Source organism: Natator depressus, chromosome 1, assembly GCF_965152275.1.
Source record: "Natator depressus isolate rNatDep1 chromosome 1, rNatDep2.hap1, whole genome shotgun sequence".
NCBI lineage: Eukaryota > Metazoa > Chordata > Testudines > Cheloniidae > Natator > Natator depressus.
The window spans coordinates 93,333,592-93,359,256 of NC_134234.1; the positions used below are offsets into that span (position 1 = coordinate 93,333,592).

General features: G+C 40.2%; 1 protein-coding gene across 2 annotated transcripts in view; it reads left to right on the forward strand.

Moving 5' to 3' along the window:
- The window catches only part of GPC5 (glypican 5), a 1,060,457-nt gene that overhangs the window by 817,618 nt on the left and 217,174 nt on the right, over positions 1 to 25,665 (forward strand). The window contains exon 8 of one of the 2 annotated variants that reach the window (XM_074962530.1): positions 23,224 to 23,371. The exons of the other annotated variant lie outside the window; for it this stretch is intronic. Coding sequence (XP_074818631.1) covers positions 23,224 to 23,371 — 148 coding nt within the window. The remainder of the gene's footprint in view (positions 1 to 23,223; positions 23,372 to 25,665) is intronic. 2 annotated transcript variants of the gene reach the window in all.

The following is a 25,665-nucleotide window of genomic DNA, read 5'->3' on the forward strand; positions in this document are numbered from 1 at the left end:
CTGAAGCTAGCATGAGTACGTGTACATGAGCAGGGGAATCACACCCCAGCTTGTAGTGTAGACATAGCTTTAGAGTTAAGATAGATAGACTCTGGGACCAGCTCTGAAAGAGCTTTGTCTGAAATGGGGGCTGAGGGAAAAACAAACACTCTCTGGCCTTTATTAGTCAAGGTGATCGTGTGATACTGATGTCTATGATGTTGGACATGTTACTTCCAAGTTTTGACAAATTGTAGTAATTTTTAAGAAATTAAGAAAATAGCCTTTTTAGGTCTAGAACTGCATGTGACCTTTTTTTAAAAAAGGAACCATGATTAATTATCTTAATAAATATGTAGAACAGGAGAGCTGGAAAGGTTACACGTTAAATCACTGTTTGCCTCTAAATACAAATAGTTCTTTGTACTGTTGGGTATTTAGTGTTGATTGATGCATGAATATTTGCCAATAATTCCACAAACCAGATCCAAAAGCCACAAAATGCTAACATCCATTGCCTGCCGGTAAATGGATTTGGAGACACTGAGGGCAGTGTGCCGTTATTTAGCCAAGGGAAGATCCAGAAAGTATTTTAACTCAGTCAGCCTGATGTGAGAATATAGAAGAAGCAGAACAAAATAAAAAAACTGAATAAAAATTAAAGGCTAAGGCAAGAGGATAAAAATCCTGACCGGGTTGGCTTTCACAGTTTCTATATGATAAAAATGTCCCCCAACCACAGGTCTGTTACTCAGTTACTATTGTAGAACTTGTTCTTTATTATAAAATCTTGGACATTTTGTGCTGGAGAAGCTGCCTCTGTTTAGTGCAACTCTTCTAGTAGTGTTTGACTAAAACAGCCTGGTGAAGTAAATGACCGTGTTTAGTGTAGGTCAGGGGTGGCCAACCTGTGGCTCCGGAGCCACATGCAGCTCTTCAGAAGTTAATATGCAGCTCCTTGTATAGGCACTAACTCTGGGGCTGGAGCTACAGGTGCCAACTTTCCAATGTGTCGTGGGGTGCTCACTGCTCAACCCCTGGATCTGCCACAGGCCCTGCCCCCACTCCATCCCTTCCCGCCCCCTTCCCTGAGCCTGCTGTGCCCTTGCTCCTCCCCCGCATCCCTCCAGAGCCTCCTGCACACCATGAAACTGCTTATCCAGAAGTGGGGGGAGGGAGGGCAAGGCGCTGATTGGCGGGGCTGCCAGGGGGCGCGAGGCCCTGGGAGGAGCTCATGGGGGGCTGCTGACGTATTACTGTGGCTCTTTGGCAATGTACATTCTGGCTCCTTCTCAGGCTCAGGTTGGCCACCCTGGTAGGTCTAGAGTGTTTTTGACCTAAACAGTGTTTGTGATGTATTTAGACTAGGATTTACAAATGCGTTAGCTACCTCAAATTAAAACAGGAGCAAAACCTCTACTATATATGCCTTAGAAATTCTCTTTAGCTTCAGTAACTGTATTTGTGTCTGGTAAGTTATGGGAGACTTTCAGATATATCCAGCAGCGAGAAAGGGGAGGGAACCCTAATGGCTTAGTGTGGAGCATACAAGCTTTTTTGTGGTCCTGAAAAACCTAGAATCTGGAAAATACCACAAACATCAGATAAATATTTTTTAAAGCTGTGCAAATTTATAGAATTTAATCTATAACATTAATGGGAAGCTTTGAGGGGTGCAAACTATTTAAGTGGAAATGACCTCTGTCTTTCTCATTCACAAATATACTCTGTCAAATTCTTCATCCATGTGCAAAGCCTGAGTACCTATGCATGTGCTTCCTAGGGGCATAGAATTATAGAATCCCTCCTAGCTTCAGACATCAGAGCATCACCATAGCCCCATAGCATGGCTACTGCAGCAGCTTCTGCACTCCTCCCTCATAGGGGTTTTGGCAAGTGGATCCACTGATGTGCTTTTGGCTTTGCCCTTCCTCAAAACTAATCTTTCTGGTGTCACATAGAGCATCACTGCACAGCTCTGTTTCATGGCTTATGTCATATATGAAGTTTTCCCTGTGCAGGCTTTACATGGCCTGAACCCCTCATCCCCTGTGATGATTCCACTGTGCTTTAGACTCTCTTCACCTAATAAAAGCAGTCTTTGCACACAGGAAGCAAACTGCTAAATTGCCGTACTTCAACTATGTACCTACGCTTCACTAATCTTTGTATTACATATTTTTAGCTTACCCTGTAGGTATGTAGAGGACTTAATTTTGTGCTCTACAATAAATGTATGGGTAAATTACAGAAATACCACTTTTTATGTATAAAGGAATACATGAAGAATAACACTTTCTCTCACTTCTGATAACATAAAATAAAAACCTCAAATGTAATTAGCAATGAGCATAATGGTAAGGATAATATAGATTTCTCTTGTTGGTACACCAAATATGACTTGTTCCAGTATGATTCTTACAAGAGTTGAAGGAAGAGATTGTGTTCAGATGACTGGAAAGGAAATACTATAACTTATATATTTTACACACACACTTACTTTGTTATATATGAGGGATTGGCAACCTTTGGCACGCAGCCCGCTAGGGCTTGACTGGGCCGGTTTGTTTACCTACCGCATTTGCAGGTTCGGCCGATCACAGTTGCCACTGGCCGCGATTCGCCGCTCCACACCAATGGGGACTGCGGGAAGCAGCGGCCAGCACATCCCTCGGCCTGCGCCACTTCCCATTGGCCTGGAGCGGTGAACTGCGGCCAGTGGGAATTGCAATCAGCCGAACCTGTGGACGTGACAGGTAAACAAACTGGCCCGGCCCACCAAGGGGGCTTACACTTGAGGGCCACTTGTCAAAGGTTGTTGATCCCTGTTATGTATGTACTCCGTGTGTGGGTGTGATTTTATTAATAAAATTACTTTTTAATTGGTTGGTTGACAGATGCTCTAATATTGGAGGGGAAAAGGGAAAATTTTAGTTAGGACAGACCTTGGGACCAGTTCTCAAAGGGTTACTTCTGAAGGCCTCAGATAACAAATCTTTGAAACGCCAAAGAAAATGTCCTGGTTTTATATCACTTTCTAATAAATTCCTAGAACTGGAACAGATTTTTAGCAGAGATTGTCCAATTGACCTAATAGTTCTGGCTTGCTGTTTTAAACATTTTCTTCCCATTGCAGATACTGTAATTTGCCACAAAATACGCATCCTGTGATTATAGCATCAAGAGGTTTAGTAGCTACATTTTTAAAATTCTTTGAGAACAAAATCAATCTAAGATGATCCTCTATTATCAGGAAGCAATACTATTCTCTTCATTCTACTGAGTTTATACCTGCCTGTTCTGTTTGTGAAGGATTTAATATGCTTGGCTAAACTAGCTCAGATCAAATAAAAACTGGTTTAAATTTTAACCAAACTGAGCCTGGAATTTTGCTTCCTCTTTGAATAAGCTCAGATAAGAGCTTCTTCCTTGTAGACTTTTCTCAATGGACTGACTTCTTTTTAGATTCTGTCCCCTTCTTCTTTCTCAGCCTACATGTTTTAAATGGAAACCTAGTAGGTTTGGCAGCCACTCTGTTGTACAGCCTTTCATCCCAACCAACCCAACCCAATGGGACCAGACTATCAGGGTCAGGTTGGGTATGACACTCCTGGGTTGGGTAGTCTCTAAACTTCTATCCCGGGCAGCTCCATCATTCTGTGATGTGCCAGTCGCATTCCCATTGTGCAGTCAGTGCAAGTCTAGGTCATTAGCTAATGGAACACTGTTTTGTAACTGCAGCCAAGTATGATTAGTGTGGTTAATTTTATTCCAGGATTTAATAATGTTTGGCTTCTATTTTCTGTAAACAATGAAAAAAGTCTTGTCTGTTCAGCTTCCACTGAATGATATACATCATTTTAGAAAGCAGAGTCTGTCTGCTCTCCCTGCACAGCAGCTTTCTATTGGGAAAATGCAATCACTTCTTGTACTAGGAGCAGTGTGAGAATAGCATCAACTCCAGAGTTGTGCCTCGTGGATGAAAGGACTAAGATGTCTTTTTGTTCATGCAATCCGTGTTTCACATGTTTGAGGGTATTCGTTATTGTTAGCCCTCAGAGATCATATGACTTAGAGACATTACATATACATATAGTATTTGTTATTGGAAGTGTGCAAGCTGTCTTTGCTAACAGCATGTCTGCAACAGGCCACCAGAAAACCTCCTGTCACATTGAAGAGCACAGTAAATTGTTGTGACATATTATATGACTAAACAGACTATATCTGAAGAAATGCTAATGTTTCCATGATGTGATGTTTACTATTGTGGCATAATTTGCACATCAAAGAGTCTCTGCAGCACTTGAACCCCTGAACTGTAGCTGAAATGGAGGATATTGTATAATGATTATTAGTTAGCAACTGCTAGTCATCTTAAACTTAACCAGAATTGAGGTGTTATTGTCATCCTATTAAATGTTTACATCTTTTTTCAGTATGCTGTTGTAAACAAGTCTCAAGGGAAGTTCCATGTTTTCTAAGGCTGTGTATGAAAGAGAGCAAAGGCCAAGCAATTAATCTGATTGCTAATTCTAATGATAAACATTTCTGTAAATTAAGGAGAATACCTTAAATTCTGCATGTTCTAATACTTGAACAATTAAAAATGGCTATAACATTGTAGTGCTACATATCCATTTATAAAATTATAGAATCAGGTCAGAATCCAGCATAAGATGGAGACACATGAACGCGGGGAGAATCTTTTTTTATTGTGGAGAATAAATACTACTTATCTAAATGTTATACCCAAATAACAACTTCATAAATATTATATATTGACCTTAAAAAATTCAGATCACATATTCTGTTTGTTGATCATGCTATTCAAAACTATTTTATGGGATGAGAAAAGCCCAGGGATGACACTTAAATAGCAACCATCTCCCACCTGTCTGAGATTCTCAGCCTATCATATCCCCACCTGTGCAATTTAGTTTAAGATAAGTCATGAGGTAGCAGTTAGAAATAGTTGGAACTTGTTAGAAATTAAGATCCCAACACCAGAATATCCGGACAAATTATTGACCGCTTTTCAAAAGGCAAGACTCCACAAATCCCATCACACAATTGAAAATCAACCTATTTTGATTCTAGAAGGTGTCCCTTGTAACTGAATACCATCAGGATACTTTTTTTCTTGTGGCAAGAGAGGATAGGATACGGTACCTGTATAATACTAGGGCTGTCAAGCGATTAAAAAAATTAATCATACAATTAATCGCATGGTTAAACAATAATAGAGTACCATTTATTTAAATATTTTTGATGTTTTCTATATTTTCAAATATATTTATTTCAATTATAACACAGAATACGTGTATTTGTATAAGTCTCACTTATATTTATTTTTATTACGTATATTTGCACTGTAAAAACAAAAGAAATTGTATTTTTCAATTCATCTAATACAAGTACTGTAGTGCAATCTCATTATCATGAATGTTGAACTTATAAATGTAGACGTATGTACAAAAAACATACATTCAAAAATAAAACAATGTAAAACTTGAGAGCAGTGTTGGCCACTGGGAGCTGCGGGAGGGGCATGCCTGCAGACGGTCAATGTCCGCAAAATGTCTCGCAGCCCACAATCAGCTTACCCTGATGGGCCGCATGCGGGCCACAGGTTGCCCATCACTGCTTTAGAGCCTACAAGTCCACTCACTCCTATTTCTTGTTCAGCCAATCGCTCAGACAAACAAGTTTGTTTACATTTACAGGAGATAATGCTTCTTGTTTACAATGTCACCTGAAAGTGAGAAGAGACTTTCGCAAGGCACTGTTGTAGCCGGCATTGCAAGATATTTTCATGCCAGATGCGCTAAAGATTCATATATCCCTTCATCTTCAACCACCATTCCAGAGGACATGCATCCATGCTTATGATGGGTTCTGCCTGATAACGATCCAAAGCAGTGCAGATCAATGCATGCTCACTTTCATCATCTGAGTCAGATGCCACCAGCAGAAGATTGATTTTCTTTTTTGATGGTTCGGGTTCTGTAGTTTCTGTATCAGTTTTGCTCTTTTAAGACTTCTGAAAGCATGCTTCACACCTCATCCCTCTCAGAAGGCACTTCAAATTTTTAAACCTGGGGTCAAGTGCTGTAGCTATCTTTAGAAATCTCACATTGGTACCTTCTTTGCATTTTGTCAAATCTGCAGCGAAAGTGTTCTTAAAATGAACATGTGCTGAGTCATCATCCGAGACCACTATAACATGAAATATATGGTAGAATGTGGATAAAATAGAGCCGGAAACATACAATTCTCTCCCAAGGAGTTCAGTCAAAAATTTAATTGACACATTATTTTTTTAATGAACGTCATCAGCATGGAAGCATATCCTCTGGAATGGTGGCCAAAGCATGAAAGGGCATATGAATGTTTAGCATATCTGGCACGTAAATGCCTTGCAATGCCAGCTACAAAAGTCCCATGTGAAGGCTGTTCTCACTTTCAGGTAACATTGTAAACAAGACGTGGGCAGCATTATCTCCTACAAATTGTAACCAAACTTGTTTGTCTGAGCGATTGGCTGAATGAGAAGTAGGACTGAGTGGACTTGTAGGCTCTAAAGTTTTACATTGTTTTGTTTTTGCGTGCAGTTATGTGACAAAAAAATCTACATTTGTAAATTATACTTTCACGATAAAGAGATTGCACTACAGTACTTGTATGAGGGGAATTGGAAAATACATTTTCTTTTATCGTTTTTTACAGTGCAAATATTTGTCACAAAAAATTAAGTGAGCACTGTAAACTTTTTATTCTGTGTTGTAATTGAAATCAATGTATTTGAAAATGTAGAAAAAAATCTAAAAATTTAATACATTTCAATTCATATTCCATTGTTTAAGAATGTGATTAAAACTGTGATTAATCATGATTAATTTTGTTACTTGCGATTAATTTTTTGAGGTAAATTGCGTAAGTTAACTGTGATTAATCCACAGCCCTTATAATTACTAACTTAATGGCACACAACAGCATCAAAGCCTTTAATACACTTCAGCAGGGGAAAACTAACTGGCAAAATAAATAACCAAGCAACAATGATCCCACAATTGACTTCTTTTGTCTGCTTTATGTAAGCCCTATGTTTTGCATTATATTGTGTGCTTGCAGATGTGTAAGAGTGGGAACTTCCCCTTTTGTTCCTCCCACATGAGCTGGTTATAGTGGGCTCCGCTGGCATTCAGGGAGCAGAATAACTGCACTAGATTGAACAAGGTTAGAAGAGGAGAGATTTTACTTTCTTCACTGCTGCAGTGGTTTTTCTGGAGATGGCTTTCTGTAAGATTAGGTTAATGGGGCAGGCAATGGTGCCCTTGTTCAAATTGTTATGGCTCAGCTACTTCCTATACTTTCCTTTTCCATTGTCAAGGCATTCAGTGAACTTAGAATTCATCTTTGTTTACAAAATAGAGACAAGAAACAGATAAACAGAACAGGGTCTAAGAGCAACTGTAACTGAGGTTAGCCTGTTGATTTTGGATGTGGTGTATAAGTTGCTATCAGCATATCCCTGGGCATAAAGAAAGCCTCTACCGGCAGAGGAGGAAAAAGCAGTCCACAAAACTAGTGGTGCCTATTTGGTGCCACGGTCCACGCTAGTATGGATGGTTGTGGTACAGTGATCCAATTTTACAAATAGTACCATTTTAAGTGAAAGTTTAGAGGTTACAGAATATTGTAGAAAAGAACAAAAATTATGTCAAGAACTTAAAATGCAGGCTCTGTGATTTTTTTCAAAGTACATTATTCTCCATCCCTGATGTTAAGGCAAGGCATAGATTCCTTTCTGTATTTGCTATTTATTTTTTCTTTTTGCATGTTTTTGAGGTATATGTAATAGGGGTGTCGATTAATCGCAGTTAACACGATTAACTCAAATAAATTAATTACACTGTTAAACAACAGAATACCAATTGAAATTTATTAAATATTTTTGGACGTTTTTCTACATTTTCAAATATATCTATTTCAATTGTACACGTTGTATTCTGTGTTGTAGTGCTCACTTTATGTTATTTTATGACAAATATTTGCACTGTAAAAATAATAAACGAAATAAATAGTATTTTTCAATTCGCCTCACACAAGTACTGTAATTCAATCTCTTTATCATGAAAGTACAACTTACAAATGTATTTTTGTTACATAACTGCACTCAGAAACAAAACAATGTAAACTTTAGTGCCTACCAGTCCACTCAGTCCTACTTCTTGTTCAGTCACTCGCTCAGACGAACAAGTTTGTTTACATTTACGGGAGATAATGCTGCCCACTTCTTAATTACAGTGCCACCTGAAAGTGAGAACAGGCATTTGCATGGCATTGTTGTAGCTGTCATCACAAGATATTTATGTGCCAGATGAGCTAAATATTCATATGCCTCACATGCTTCGGCTTCACATTCCAGAAGACATGTTTCCATGCAGAAGATGCTCATTTTAAAAAAAATGCATTAATTAAATTTGTGACTGATCTGCTTGGTAGAGAATTGTGTCCTGCTGTTTTACCTGCATTCTGCCATATATTTCATGTTATAGCAATCTCGGATGATGACCCAACATTTTAAGAACACTTTCACTGCAGATCTGACAAAATGCAAAGAAGATACCAATGTTAAATTTCTAAAGATAGATACAGCACTCGAGCCAAGATTTAAGAATCTGAAATGTGTTCCAAAATCTGAGAGATGAAGTGTTGAGCCTGCTTTCAGAATTCTTAAAAGAGCAACACTTTGATGCAGAAACTACTGAACCCAAATCACCAAAAAAGAAAATCAGCCTTCTGGTGGTGGCATCTAACTCAGATGATGAAAATGAACATACGTTGGTCCACACTGCTTTGGATCATTATCGAACAGAACCCGTCACCAGCATAGACGCATGTCCTCTGCAATGGTGGTTGAAGCATGAAGGGACATATGAATCTTTAGTGCATTTGGCATAAATATCTTGTGACGCCAGCTACAACAGTGTCATGTGAACACCTGTTCTCACTTTCAGGTGACATTGTAAACAAGAAACAGGCAGCATTATCTTCTGCAAATGTAAACAAACTTGTTTGTCTGAGCGAGTGGCTGAACAAGAAGTAGGACTGAGAGGACTTCCAGGCTCTAAAGTTTTACATTGTTTTATTGAATGCAGGTCTCTTTTTTGTACATAATTCTACATTTGTAAGTTCAACTTTCATGATAAAGAGAGTACACTACAGTATTTGAATTGAAAAATACAATTTATTTAGTTTTTTTACAGTGCAAATATTTGTAATAAAAATAAATATAAAGTGAGCACTGTACACTTTGTATTCTGTGTTGTATTTGAAATCAATATATTTGAAAATGTAGAAAACATCCAAAATATTTAAATAAATGTATTCTATCATTGTTTAACAGTGCAATTAATCACAATTAATTTTTTAAATCTCTTCACAGCCCTAATATTTAAATGAAATACTCACAATCTCCTGTATGCAAACAATCCCAGCAACAAAATGCTATACTCCTGAATGTGACCAGTGAGAATGTATACTGTAGAGCAGGAGTGGGCAAACTTTTTGGCCTGAGGGCCACATATGGGAATAGAAATTGTATGCTGGGCCAAGAATGCTCACAAAATTGGGGTTGGGGTGTGGGAAGGGATGAGAGCTCTGGTTGGGGGTGCAGGCTCCAGGGTGGGGCCAGAAATGAGGAGTTCAGGGTGTGGGAGAAGGCTCCGGGCTGGGGCAGGCGGGGGTGTGAGGGCTCCAGCTGGGGTTGCAGGCTCTGGGGTGGGGCTGGGGATGAGGAGTTTGGGTGTAAGAGGGTTCTCTGGGCTGGGATCGAGGGGTTTGGAGGGCGAGAGGGGGGTCAGGGCTGGGGCAGGGGTTTGGGGCATCGGGGGAGGCTCAGAGGTGCATGCTCTGGGAAGCTCTTACCTCAAGTGGCTCCCGGAAGCAGTGGCATGCCCCCCCTCCAGCTCCTATGCATAGGGGTAGCCAGGGGGAAATATATTGATTTCAAATACAACACAGAATACAAAGTGTACAGTGCTCACTGAGGAACCCTCCTGGTACTGGACTGCGCTGGCTCTTGGAATACTTTGATTCTTCATAGATTCTGAAGAGGGCTCCTAGGTCTCATGATATCAAGATCTTCCTCTTGGTCCCACTCCTGTACTGATTGGCATGGGTCTGAGAAGAGAACAGGCAGAGATTGGGATTCCTGAGACAGATATAGCTGGGGCCCAGTATAATACCAGTCCCTTCACTGACCCTATTGAATTCTCTGGGGAATGATTCCAGCATCCAGATCTACATCACTGATACCTCGCATGGGTAGATCCCTCAGCAGAGAGCTTTCTCCTGCTGGTATTGGGAAGCCAGTGACAGTCAGTACCGATCAGCCTTTGAACTCCCAAGAACAGGATTTTGCCTCAACCTACTCTGGAGCCATAGCCTGCCCTCGTGCCTCAGTAATAGCCTTGGGAGCTCTCTCCTCTGACTGCTCTTCAGGCATCCTCATCACCTGATGAGGCCCTGATACTAGAGGGGCCCTCTCTGGTACCAGATGACTTTTAGGCATACCAGGAGTGCCTCAGAAGAATGGCAGCTTCTCTGGACATTCAGGTGTAGCCAGCAGATGAAAATACCGACAAAAAGATTGATATTCTCCATCCCAATGCAGCAGGAAAGGTAGCCCTCCCTATAATCGAGGCCATTATACATCCCGCCAAAACATTGTAGCAGGTATGGTGGGGTGGAGCTGCCTGAGCCCAGAACAGCTTCTTAACCCATTGCTGTCGAGGATGGACAGTCACACTTTGTTATGCTGATTATTTTCTGATTTTTGATTCTTATGCTTGATTCCAACATTGTGATGAGAAACTGGGAATGTGTTTTGTTAATTTATAAAATGAGACAGTATTTCCTTATGCTCCTTTTTGTTTTCTAATTCAGGTTAGTTATTCTGAGTGTAGTCTCCTAAGTTTTACTTGGAAATTTGACCTATGCAAAATCCACATGCTCTCCATTCACACTGTGTTGTGTAATGACCTTTGCTTTTTCAATGATTCAGCATTTACTTTTGAGCCTCATGTTTCAAATATGTTGAATTTGCCTTTTACCAGCTTAAAATGTGATTAACATGCATATTTACATTATGGGCTATGACAGCGCTGAGAAGTCAACTGTTCTATATGTCCATGAGAAATGTTGTTTTGTTAAGCAGACACAAAAATGTAAAACTGTGTTCTAATAATATTACCTCCTTATTTTAAAACTAATGCTTGGGATTTTAATGGTGCAGCTTCAGCTGGAGTTGGTGGAAAATTAATATATATTAAACCAAGGAAATTCAAAGTTCAGACTGTAAAACTTTGTCTGCCCACCATTTTATGGTTTTGGTCAACAAATAACGGAAGCTCTTATAGTAACAATAGTGGCCTAATTGTCTTTGTCAGATCAAGTGTTGTGACTACAAAGGGAAGGGAAGACTGTTTCACTAAAAATCCAGACATTCCCAGGATCTGCAAAGATAGATGTTGAATCAGGTACAGTACAGTGTGGTTACTGATTCCAGATCTATTGCTTGCGAGAGAGAAAAAACATAAAATGTTTGTTTTTTACTTTGAATTTCATTTTCTCCTCTCATGCATCTGGGCCAGCTCTCTGATCTCATTTCAAAAATATGTATGAGTGATGAGGGTCAACATGGGTTTCAGTTATTGGTAAGGCTCTTTACTGGCTCGAATTAGAATTAAAGCTCAGGGGGAGAATTTGAGGGAAGGAACAGCTGCACTTGTACAGTAGGTGAACCCAGCCCTGACCCCCGAGGCAGGAAAGAGCAAGAGAATGGGGTGAGAGAGCTGAAAGACAAACTGCAAAGAGGAATAAAGGAGAGATGTTACAAAAATAAATAGCACAGCTGACTCATGGTGGTATTGTTTTTCCTTGTTTTGCAGGAACAGTAATCTGTCTATAGGGACATTTTTGAAAGCAATTGTAGAGCACTGCCTGTATTGCTGCCTTTGGCCTGACCTTTTCCTTCGTTTTTGTCATTTGTATTGGCATTGCCATTGCCATGGCAGGTTTGCTGTTTGCTGCTGTGGTTGCTCTGGCTGATATCAACCTCTTGACCCTGATATGTGTGTTTCTCTCTGCTTTACAGGGGCAGGTTCTTTATTATATTATAAACCAAGGCATATAGCAATATTCATATAACTATATGATACTCTTATGATGCCAGGTAGAGATTATCCAGAGGGAGACTTCAACATGCAACACAGCAGCAGCAGCAGCAGCTCCAGAATTTCTCAACATTAATAATAATAATAATAATAATTAATAATTTAGTAATAAGAAATAACTGTAATTGAGCACTTACAACATCTTCTGCCAAGCACTTTAAATCTCATTGTGTAGCTTTATAAAATAAATTAGTAATTAAAAAATAATAGGTGCCTCCTGTGAAAGAAGAGAGATGGCAAATAGAAGTATCTTCATGTTTAAGAGCAGCAGTGGGCAACCTGCGGCCCGTGGGCCACTTGCGGCCCATCAGGGTAATCTGATTGAGGGCTGTGAGACATTTTGCGGACATTGACCCATCTGCAGGCATGACCCCCTGCAACTCCCAGTGGCCGCGGTTCACTGTTCCCAGCCAATGGGAACTGTGGGAAGTGGCAGCCAGCATGTCCCTGCAGCCCACTGCTTCCCACAGCTCCCATTGGCTGGGAACAGCGAACCACAGCCACTGGGAGCTGTGGGGTGGGGGAGTGTGCCAGCGGACGGTCAACATCAGCAAAATGTCTCGTGGCCCACAATCAGATTAGAAGGATCAATGACAGATTTTGTGTTACAATTCGTCTCCTGAATCTGACTCTGGAGTTCTCCCATGCCTGAATCAAGGCACTGAGAACTGAACTTGCATTTTTCTCATGACAATGCAGAGCATTGGGTCAGTCCCACTGTACTCCAGTGTATATTTCTGTGGTTTTATGATATATTCTTGAAACTTATTATTAGGAAAACACTCCAGCTAATACAAAAAGCAGCTGTGAACACACCACCTTGTTGCTCCTTTTACATTCCTGCTAAGGTCATCTCTTCCTGTTGTCTTTTCACCCTTGCACTCTTTTTTTTCGGTTAAAAGAGTAGTCTTTCTTTTGTCTGCTATCATTAGGTTCACTTCTACTGGATCTTACATTGATATCTGATAAAATGTAAGAAAACAACCAGAAGTGAAGGAATTTAAAGGAACCCCATTTGCCTTTACAATTCAACACCCCCTCTCAAAGTAAATTCATGTTTATACATATCTGTAGTTCTTGCTGATGGAACATAAGGACTGTATTCTGAGACCTTTACTTATGTGGAATAGTACTTTACTTGACAAGCAGCCCTACTGAAGTCACTGTTGAAGTCAATGGGACTATTTGTGGAGTTAAGATACTAGTCAGCATGTGTAAGAGTAACAGAATCTGACCCTGTGGAAGCTGTAATAGGCCAATTTGTTTTTAAGCTATGAAAAAGATCCTACTAATTACGATAAAAAATATTTAAACTGTCTTCTTACCTTTTTTTTAAAGCAAACCTTGACTTTGAATGGTCAGGAGGCATCAGGTGATTATGTAATTCCTCATAATATCACACTAATATTGTGCTATATTGATGCAAGTGATGCTTCAGAAAGACAGACCGGCAGCTGAAAGTCACTTCAGTAATGCTGCTTTTAAATGGTTTAGCATTTAAATGAAAATCTTCATCAATAATACTGATTAATCTACCAATGTTAGCAAGCTATATCATTTTTCTACTTCTACCTTTGGGGAGAAATGGAGCTGATGCTGAAACCTTGACATATCTTTGATCATGGCAATATGCAACTTGTGCAGTTTTCACTCTGGCTCTTTTTATATTTCTTATTTAGAAATTTTCATTCTTCTGAGTGCTTTGCAATTAGTACTTCAATGTGAACTGTTCCTCTTCTGGAATGTCCACATTATGACTACAGTGAATGTTATATGCAGTGTTATTGTAGCTGTGTGGGTCTCAGGGCATCGGAGAGACAGGGTGAGGTAATATCTTTCACTGGACCAACTTCTGGTGGTGAGAGAAACAAGCTTTCAAGCTTACACACAGCTCTTCTTCAGGTCTTCAGGATATTAGAGAGACAAGGATGAGGTAATATCTTTTATTGGACCAACTTCAGTTAGTGAGAGACCTGAAGAAGAGCTTTGTGTAAGCTCAAAAACTTGTCTCTCTCTCCAACAGAAGCTGGTCCAATAAAAAATATTATTTCACTTATGTCTCTCTACGGTGAATGTTGTTTGTAGCAAAGGCTCCAACAAAAGTCAAAGGACTCCTATTTCTTTCTCCCTAGGTCTGCTGAACCAATTTGTCTGAAGACTCTGAGAGTGAGAGAAAAATCTAAAAGCATGAAAAGACTAATAAGTCAATATTTCCCCTTTGAGTAATGTCAATCAGTTTGATTGAAATAGATCCTGTTTGTTTGATAAGCAAAGTATTTCACACTGTGAATGACCTGAGCAACTCTTCTCAGGCGTCCTCGTTATCTGGGAATACCTGGTGTGTTGACTTAGTATTGCCTATTTAATTGGTATATTCATATTACGCAATCTGTTTCTGCAAGATAGTTGAGACGAAAATACTATTTTGTTCCATTTTGTGAAAATGCACAATAGGAAAAGCTGCTCATGTTAAAATTATTAGATAGGTAAATCAGGTAAACTTTGTGGTAAATTAAAGATATATTGACATTCTCACTTATTGGTGGTTTACTAAAATCGATAATACTTAAGTATGGGAAAAGTGATGGAATTCTCATAATTCTCCCTGTCCCAGCCAAATATGGTCTCCTCTTCTTTCTTACCATCTTTTGTCTATCTTTTTTTCCTAATGTGAGCTGCTTTTTAAAAATATATATATATTAAAATTTCTAAAGAAAAAATGTAACATCAAATTATGAGGTGTATTCTACTTTAGTGGTGCCAAAGAGCCATCCTATAGACTGGATACAGCTTTTCACATATATTTTGTGTTCTGCATGACATTCAAATTCTGAGCAATCTAACTTTCATTTAAAAAAATGTTTTAGTAAGAACTAAAAGATGTTAGTCCACAGTTAGGCACCTAAATAAATTATTATGAATACTACTATTATGGACATAGATGGTAGTGAATTGATAGGGCTGTTTTCTTAAATTGACTTGAAATTGGGCATGTATTCCTCATTTTGCTGTAAAAAGTAGGTGGCCATTTGGTGTGAAAATGTAAAGGGCTTAGTTTTTATGCCCTTTACATTTCTATGTAGTTTGGTTTGGTTTCCTCATTGTAAATGTTTAATATCAAGCTGGCTGAAATTGTCCTTTGGCAGTCCTGCTTTACACTGTCAATAGATCTCTCTTAAAAATCATTGTGTCTCTGCACAAAACTTGATTGAGAGGTGGCTGTTGGGGAGAATTGGTGCAACAGTGAGGGTTTTTTTTGTTGTTTTTTTAATGTTGGTTTTAAAGTTTGGTTTTTTTTTGCTCTTATTCACATTGTAACAGAAAGTTTGTGTTGTGTACGCAAGCCGGAAAGTGGGAGCAGGGCAACACAAACTTATACCTTACTGTTACCATATGCCACAGCTCACACACTTACCTTACCTCTGCTCCATGGGTGCCAGCCATCCAGTACATTTAAACACTTTTCACCATAAAATTCATTAGCAAACTACCTTCTCCCAAAATGACCAACTGCTACTCTAACCTCTACACCGTTAGGGCTTGTCTTCACTACCGGGGTAAGTCGTCCTAAGTTATGCTACTGCAGGTACGTGTATAATGTAGCTAGTGTTGACGTAATTTAGATCAACCTATCCCGGTGTCTTTGCAACCCACACACCTCCTGGGTGTAGTGTTGTCTCTCATCTAGTAGCACTGAGACGAGAGAGAGAGAGAGAGAGAGAGAGAGAGAGAGAGAGAGAGAGAGAGAGAGAGAGAGAGAGAGAGAGAGAGAGAGAGAGAGAGAGAGAGAGAGAGAGAAGTCTGCTCTACAGCTTTAGCTAAGTATATGGCTTTTAGCTCATGTAGTAGAGGCTCAGGCACTAAGCTCTCAAGGTCCTAGGTTCAATCCCGCCCACCAACAACCGGGGTCTGTCAGTATTATGTCTTCATTGCTCTGCATCGATGGGAGACGCTCTCCGGTCAACTTACTTTACTCTTGTCAGGGAGCTGGAGTACCAGAGTCGAACGGAGAGTGCTCTGCCATTGGTTTAGCAGGTCTTCACTTGACCCACTAAATCAACACCCGCTGCATCGATTGCAGCAGCGTCGATCTCCCCAGTAGTGAAGACAAGCCCCTAGTGTTAGGGAAAATATAATCTGGTAACGTGCTGTGTCCAGAAGGCTGAAATAGGGGCAGAAGTAAGGTTGTTGTCTCTGGTCTGTGGTGCACATGAATTGTGCTAATAATAAGGTGTATGCTTGTCAGTGGAGGAGTAAAGAATTTGTATTGTTAGATGGCTTAACTGTTTATTTCCTTGTTTTTGTGGGTTTGTGTCAGGCATGTTGTATGAGTAGCACTCCTAACTGCTTCACAACTGAATGCTTTGTGTATTTTATTATTTGTATTGCCTAAAGACCTCAACAGACATGATGCTCCATTGTACTAGACATTGTACAAAGATGCATTAGAATACTATCCCTAAAGACATTTTTCTGTTTAGACCCCCAAACAATAATAGACACACAACATACAAACAATGTAGAAAAGCAAGACTTGTTGTTTAAAGAAACCCCAGAAAATCCCACTACATTGCTCTGCTACATCCCACATTGTATAGCTGTTTTCAAGCCTGCTTCACCATTGATGACCCAGTATTCTCTCCTTTCTCCTTAACCCTTCCCAAGGAAAGATAAATGGTTACAACCACCACCACCACTTGACTGGACATCTTCAGCTATTCAGCCACCATAATGCCTGGCCCCTTCAGTCCATTCACTGCTAACTTGTTTCCCTATGATGATGCCTGTCATGCAGCTGTACCAGATATGGACTGGCTAAAGAGCTTACATATACACACCAGATGTGTTCATCATAAAATCCTGTAATACTCCAATGGGTATGGCTAAAGTTAGCTTTAAATAAGTTATTTTATACACATCACCACCTAGTGGCTGAACAGTATGATACAGTTTAGCTTTCCATTACATGTCCTCCTCTACATGCCTACCATTTACAAAATATACACTATCAGGCTGTCTTTGAAGTTCAGTACAGATCAGTCTGTTAAGTGTCTCTGAATCATAGTGTAATAACTTGGTCATCTGACTGTCCATTAGTCACAATCACGGGTTGTGGTCAGTCTGGAATTCTTGAGTCTTCTTATTCTGCATTCACCATCTGTAGAGTTTTCTCTTTTGATTGTTCCTCAGAAAGAACAAACTATAGATGTTGATGGTTTCTGTTGAACTCTCCACTATCGGTCTCGATCACATATGATCTGGGCACTGAATTATTTTTCTTTACAACAGCTGGAGCTGTGCATTCCTTTCTCCATCCAATTTGACATGAGCATGGTCACCAGGTTCTAGACCTGGCAGGTCTCTGAGTGACATCTGTTGTTAAAAGTGTTCATAAGCTCTTTAGCCTTTTTATCTGGTTTGTCTAATCTTTTCATGTCTGGCCACTTTGGAAATAGATTATTTTCCAAAGTTGAAATAGTAGTTCTGAATTGTCTTCCCATCAGGAGTTGTGTTGGACTATGTCCAGTAGCTGGTACTGGTGTTGCTCTGTCACTCAGAAGAGCAAGAAATGGATCTTCCTGCTGTAGGATTTCATGTCTGTCAGTATAGCTCTGTTGGCATTGCCATGTACTTGTGGGTAAAGTGGCTGCTAGTAATATGATCAGAATCATATTTCATTTGGATTTACTTAAATTTTGCTGCATTGAATTGTAGTCCATCATCTGTCATTAGATTTTCTGGAATGCTGAAGTGAGCAAAAGTGCACTTCACTTTTTCGATAATACTGTGACATGTTATTTCTTTCATGTATATTATTTCTATATACCCAGAAAAATAGTCCATGGTGACCAGGCAATGATGTTCTCTGAATTTGCATCAATCTGCAGCTAGTCTCTTCCAAGGTCTGTCTGGTAGAGGTGTTATTAAAAGTTCTTTGTGTTGATCTGTTAGTTCTGCAATGTTCACATGCAGATACTTTATTCTTTGTCCCTTCTGATGCCCAATCACCAAATTGTCTGTGTTGGCCCATTCTTGGTATTTAGTTAATCCTTGATGGCCTTCATAGATGAGTTTTAGGATTTCTCTTCCCATTTTTTTTGGAATTATGATGCAATTGATTTTAATCATGAGTTTATTGACTTCCTTTATTTTCCAGGCACCACAAAATAGTCTCTTGTGACTTTCTTAGTGGCCATTAGATACTTGGGCTAGCCTCCCATAATGTAACTTAGAACTTCCTGAAGTTGCATGTCTGTTGAGGTTGCTTTTTTGTAGCCGGAGTAGTCTATTTTCTGACACTGGTCTCTGTGTCCACAGCATCACTGTATTCCTTTATGTCATCTTTGAGATCAAGGGTAGTTGAGGGTGATGCTGGCCTCTGTGACAGACTATCTGCTACTATCAGATTCTTCCCAGGAGAATATTTACCAACTGGGTTAAATCACATTAACTTTGGTAATAGATGTTGGCATTTCAGCGGTGCTGGATCAAGGTCTTTTCCACTGATGAGAGTTACAAGTTGTTTGTGGTCTGTTATCAGTATAAATTAATCCAGTCCACACAGATATTTGTAAAAGTTCTCACATACCCATACACTTGCCATGCACTCCTTTTCAATCTGTGCATATTGTGTTTCTGCTTCTCTGAGTGTGCAAGAGCAAAATGCAACTGTCTTCCACTTAGAACCATGTTGTTGCAACAATACACCACCTAGGTCACAGCTGCTTGCATCTGTACTGATCATTGTGGCTTTGTTCACATCGCAGTATTTGAGAACTGGAGCTGTTGAGATCATTTTGTTTTACTTTTTTGAAGGCAATTTCTTGATTTTGCTCCCATAGTCAAGATCTGTTGGACTTTACAGTTCATTCAATGGTTTTGCCATTGTAGAAAGCTCTTGTAGATATCAACCAAGGTAATTTACTATCCCCAGTCAATCCCCATTCAATTCAATTCTTGAATAGCTTTTGCTTTCTCAGAGATAGCACTGATTCCATCTTTGTGTAATGTCTGTCCCAAAACCTTGATTTGGGATAGGCAGAAAGCATATTTGTCCTTGTTTTGCTTTGGTACAGACTGATTGATGGAAGAATACAATAAAACCCTCAATGAAGTCCTAAGACTAATCAAAGATCCATACATCAAAATATCATGCATGAAAACTACAGCTTCATTTATGTTTGTTAACAGTTCTGCCATCTTTCTTTGGAAAATTACAGGTGTACTGGTAATTCCAAAAGGTTATCTTCAAAAGCAAAATCTCCTAACATTTCTGATAAATGTAGTCAATTTAGCACTTTTTTTTTGGTTAAAGGGATTTTCCAGAATCTGCTCAAGGCATCCAGCTTGTATAAATACTGTAGCTCCTTTCACTTTGGGGAGAAAGTCTTCCAGTGTTGGAAGGATATAGTTTTCTCTCACAGCTGCTTGATAAAGCCTTCTAAGATACACACAAATTTTCCATTTTCTTTATAACTCTTGCCATTGGGGCACACCATGCTATTGGCTCAGACATTTTCTTGACTATGCCAATCCACTCCATTCTTTTTAACTCAGTTTCCACTTTATGAGGTAATGGAATATGAATCCTGTGAAGTGGATGTACACTGTATGGGTCAGCATTGTCTCTGAACTTTATTTGTACTGGATCTCCTTTCAAAAGTCCAATATCACCAAATATTCCATTGAGTTCTTCCACCTTTCTCATTAGGCCCATCATGGCTGTTACACTGTGGCTGAGAAGGATCTTGGTCTGTGGCCCTTTGAACACATACACTCTGAATTAATGCATTGATTTTGTCTTTATAAATTGTTTCTTTGGTGAATTGGCCCAGGCAGTTCAGAATACCTCCAGGGCTAGTCAGAGCTATGTCAGGTGACTTCAGTTCTGGGAGGGGTTGAGGGTTATTTTAAGTCCCTTCTTAGATGACTGTGATGTTAGCTCCTGAGTCACTTTTAAAGTCATAGTCTTGCCACAAATACTCAATTTCAGTCTCCAGGCAGGGTCTGTGTCATCACAACCGATAGATCCCAGAAACAATGGCTCTCGATTGTCTCTAATATGAGTCATCTCCCTGACTAGTTTGGTGCAGCAAACAGCTGCAAAATGTCCATATTTCAGACATTTATGACACTGTGTAATAAATCTCTGCATCATCTCTTGGAATATTAATTTTTTCCATACTTTGTGCATGTATGCTACAATTTAGCGCTCTAAACCTAAGGGTTCTTTCTCCTTGCCTCAGGGTTTTTATGATAATGTCTTTTAACACTCAAGTATCTGTTTACAGTTTTTAAGTTAACTTCAGGTTTTCAAAGTTTGTCAAGTTTCTCTAGTAGCTGCTGTGAAAGGTTTTTATCTGTTAACCCAAGAACCAGCCTGTCTCTGATATTTTCATGTTTTGGATCCCAAATTCACAGTTTTCAGCCAGTGTATGCACAACTCTTATAAAATATTCAACATATTCGCCCATTCTCAAATTCTCTGGTGAAATCATGCTCTTTCATAAGCCACATTTCTCTGAGGTATAGCGTATGCACCAGACAGACAGAACCCTTTCATAGTAATATTTGTAACTGTCTTCAATAAAATCAAAGGATTAAAAAAATACTCTGTTTCCCCATATCTAAATTAAAGAAGATACCTGTATATTTCCAGTTTCTTTGTGGCGTTAGTTTCCAATTCCAGATCTTGCAAACTGCTTCCAGTCTGTCCATTGTGAAGGTTTGTCAAGACTGAAGTTCTTTGGGGCATTGAAGATTGGCATGTTGATGAGATACTGCAACCTTTGTTGCTGTTCCTTCTGTCAGCAACCTCTGTTGCTGTTTTCTTTCTGTTTCTATTCTTAGTTTACTTCTGGCACCATGATATGTCCTTGTACCAGATATGGACTGGCTACAGAGCTTGCTTATACACACCAGATGTGTTCATCATAAAATCTTTTAATGTTCTTCCAGGTATGGGTAAGGTTAGCTTCAAATGAGTTATTTTACACACTTTGCCACCTTGTGGCTGAACAGTATACTACAGTTTAATGTTCCATTACAATGCCTCTTGAGGCAGTATCTCTGTCAAAGCTCCTGCCACTGCCAGAGCTCCCTATGTTTTGGGCAGAAGCCAGCCTTACTTTGCTGCTACTTCATTTCATCCAGCCCCAGTTGCTTTCCCTCTCATTTAGGGTGCATCAGCACTGCAGACAAGAGCATGGTTCCCTGCCTGAGTAGACAGACATGCACTAGTTCTGCTCTAGCTAGTGCGCTAACAATAGCAGTATAGCAGGGGGTAACACAGGCAGCATCCTGGGTTAGCTGTCTGAATAAAATCTGCCTGGAACCCCGACTACACGGCTATTTTAGCATGCTAGATGAAGCCAAGCTAGTTCTTCTCTGTCTACTCAAGCTGGGAAGCACACTCCCAGCTGCAGTGTAGACATAACCATGAATTTTCAAAGGTAGGTTCTGCTACGTTCCAAGCACCTCTGAAACTCGGGCTAGTTATTTGTCTAATACTGTAACTCCTCCCTTAATGTTGTAGTTATGTTCCTGAAAAATGCGACTTTAAGCGAAACAATGTTAAGTGAATCCAATTGCCCCATAAGAATTAATGTAAATGGGGGGGGTTAGGTTCCAGGGAATTTTTTTTCACCAGACAAAAAAACTATATTATATATATACACACAGTATACGTTTTAAACAATTTAATACTGTACACAGCAATGATTGTGAAGCTTAGTTGAGGTGGTGAAGTCAGAGGGTGGAAGAGGGTGGGATATTTCCCAGGGAATGCATTGCTGCTAAATGATGAACTAGCATTCGGCTGAGCCCTCAAGGGTTAACACATTGTTAATGTAGCCTCACACTCGACAAGGCAGCACAAATGGAGGGAGGGGAGACAGTCTGGCAGACAGAGACAGAGACACACACCCTGTGTGTGGGAGAGAGAGAGATGCGCATTGCCCCTTTAAGTACGCTGACCCCACTCTATGTACATTGCCTTTAAAAAGATCAGGAAGTTGAGACGGGAGCTGCGGCCGGCAAGCTCTCTCCATCCTGAGCCCTGTCCTGTCCCCACCCTACTCTATATGGAGAAAGGGGTACGCAGAGGGCAGGAGTAGGGGGGTAGGGGGACACCCTGGCATTAGCCCCCCTCCCCTGCACAGCAAGCAGGAGGTTCCCGGGAGCAGCTCCAAGGCAGAGGGCAGGAACAGCACATGGCAGTTGGGGGAGGGACGGCTGAACTGCCTGGCAATTGATAGCCTGCTGGGCAGCTGCTGCACAGGGAACTTCGGGGAGCGGGGAGCTGATAGGGGGCTGCCAGCCCACCCTGGTTCCAAGCCCTCACCAGCTAGCTGCAAGGGGCTGCTCTTCCTGCAAGCAGTGGACAAAGCAGGAGGCTGCTAAACAACGTTATAAGGGAGCATTGCGCAACTTGAAACGAGCATGTTCCCTAATTGATCAGCAACGTAACAATGTTAACCGGGATGACTTTAAGTGAGGAATTACTGTAATGGACTAATTTTATGCACCCACATTTAAAATGATGGCCAAATTCTATCCTGGATTCCTGGATATTTGTACTAGCCTCCCTTGACAAGACTTGGATGTTCTGCCATGGATGGAAGGTAGTATAGTATGTACACTAAATTTATACTGTGTCATAGACCATAATTTAAAATGTTATTCAATCTCCCCGCCCCCCGAAGAAGTTGACAACCCCTGGTTTTAGCTACTTTTCTATATGGTTCAGTTCAATTAAAATGACTTTAACAGAAGTGGATTCAACAACTCTGTACAATAATTGTCTAACCATTATTAATTCCTTTAGTATTTCTTGTGATAACATTATCCTTGATGACTCATATGGTATTAATGTGAATGTCATGAGTACTTTGATAGTATTTCCAGTGTAATTCCATATTAATTAAATGGATTGTGTTGTTATGAATACCCTGATATACAAAACATTCCAGTGTGTTTGAAAATATTATAATCTTCCCCACAGTGAACAAATCCCTTATTGTTCAGGAAAATCACCAGGCAGCAAAGGCCATTTTAAAGGACATATGTCAATGGAAAGTGAACATTCATAAACTCATCTATCCTCTGTTTACCGATTGCATGCTCTTTCTTCAGACTGGAAGATCTTTGGGGTAGGTATTTTGTTCTTTACTGTCTTATACTATTTGTAAATGGGGGAGGGATAGATCAGTGGTTTGAGCATTGGCCTGCTAAAGCCAGGGTTGTGAGCTCAATCCTTGAGGGGGCCATTTAGGGATCTGGGGCAAAAATTGGGGATTGGCTCTGCTTTGAGCAGGGGGTTGGACTAGATGACCTCCACAGGTCCCTTCCCTTCTATGAAATCACCATGTCCAATTACAATACTATTTACTTAATAACTGTATTATAAAAAGGAAAGCTCTATGAGCCCAAATTGTGCTGTCATGTGAGTTGTCCCACTGACTTCACGTGGCTTATTACTGAATGTGAATAGGAATAGCAGAATCTCAGGTCCTTGTTGATTTTAAGACTATCCTTTATTTAGTACAGCAAGCAATTGTCTTTCTCAGGCAGCTGGCGTGCTGAGAGCACTGCCTGTCAGGCTGACCAATATTATCTCATTGTTTCCTTGTACTCCCCCTATCTGTTATCTGGATATCTGTCTATATGCATCCGTTGTCTCTAGTCTTATATTAGATTGTAAACTCTTTGGGGCAGGGAATGACTTTTTGTTCTATCTTTGTAGAGTGCCTAGCACAATGTGATCCTGATATGTAACTAGAGTTCCCAGGCACTACAGAAATACAATTTTATAAAAATAATAATTTATAAAACGTTTACATATGAAACAGAGAGAAACTGTTTTCCGTTAGTGTCATAAATATAAAGGGAAGGGTAACCACCTTTCTGTATACAGTGCTATAAAATCCCTCCTGGCCAGAGGCAAAATCCTTTCACCTTTAAAGGGTTAAGAAGCTAAGGTAACCTTGCTGGCACCTGACCCAAAATGACCAATGAGGGGACAAGATACTTTCAAATCTCGAGGTGGGGGGAAGGATTTTGTCTGTCTGTGTGATACCTTTTCATGGAACAGATCAAGGATACAAGCCCTCCAACTCCTGTAAAGTTAGTAAGTAATCTAGCTAGAAAATGTATTAGGTTTTCTTTGTTTTGGCTTGTAAATTCGCTGTGCTGGAGGAAATGTGTATTCCTGTTTTTGTGTCTTTTTTCAGAGTAACAGTCGTGTTAGTCTGTATTCGCAAAAAGAAAAGGAGTACTTGTGGCACCTTAGAGACTAACCAATTTATTTGAGCATAAGCTTTCGTGAGCTACGGCTCACTTCATCGGATGCATACTGTGGAAAATGTAGAAGATCTTTTTATATACACACAAAGCATGAAAAAATACCTCCTCTCACCCCACTCTCCTGCTGGTAATAGCTTATCTAAAGTGATCACTCTCCTTACAATGTGTATGATAATCAAGTTGGGCCATTTCCAGCACAAATCCAGGGTTTAACAAGAACGTCTGGGGGGGGGGGTAGGAAAAAACAAGGGGAAATAGGTTACCTTGCATAATGATTTAGCCACTCCCAGTCTCTATTCAAGCCTAAGTTAATTGTATCAAATTTGCAAATGAATTCCAATTCAACAGTTTCTCGCTGGAGTCTGGATTTGAAGTTTTTTTTGTTGAAGAATAGTCACTTTTAGATCAGAAATTGAGTGACCAGAGAGATTGAAGTGTTCTCCGACTGGTTTATGAATGTTATAATTCTTGACATCTGATTTGTGTCCATTTATTCTTTTACGTAGAGACTGTCCAGTTTGACCAATGTACATGGCAGAGGGGCATTGCTGGCACATGATGGCATATATCACATTGGTGGATGTGCAGGTGAACGAGCCTCTGATAGTGTGGCTGATGTTATTAGGCCCTGTGATGGTGTCCCCTGAATAGATATGTGGGCACAGTTGGCAACGGGCTTTGTTGCAAGGATAGGTTCCTGGGTTAGTGGTTCTGTTGTGTGGTATGTGGTTGCTGGTGAGTATTTGCTTCAGGTTGGGAGGCTGTCTGTAGGCAAGGACTGGCCTGTCTCCCAAGATTTGTGAGAGTGTTGGGTCATCCTTCAGGATAGGTTGTAGATCCTTAATAATGCGTTGGAGGGGTTTTAGTTGGGGGCTGAAGGTGACAGCTAGTGGCATTCTGTTATTTTCTTTGTTAGGCCTGTCCTGTAGTAGGTGACTTCTGGCAACTCTTCTGGCTCTATCAATCTGTTTCTTCACTTCCGCAGGTGGGTATTGTAGTTGTAAGAATGCTTGATAGAGATCTTGTAGGTGTTTGTCTCTGTCTGAGGGGTTGGAGCAAGTGCGGTTGTATCGCAGAGCTTGGCTGTAGACGATGGATCGTGTGGTGTGGTCAGGGTGAAAGCTGGAGGCATGTAGGTAGG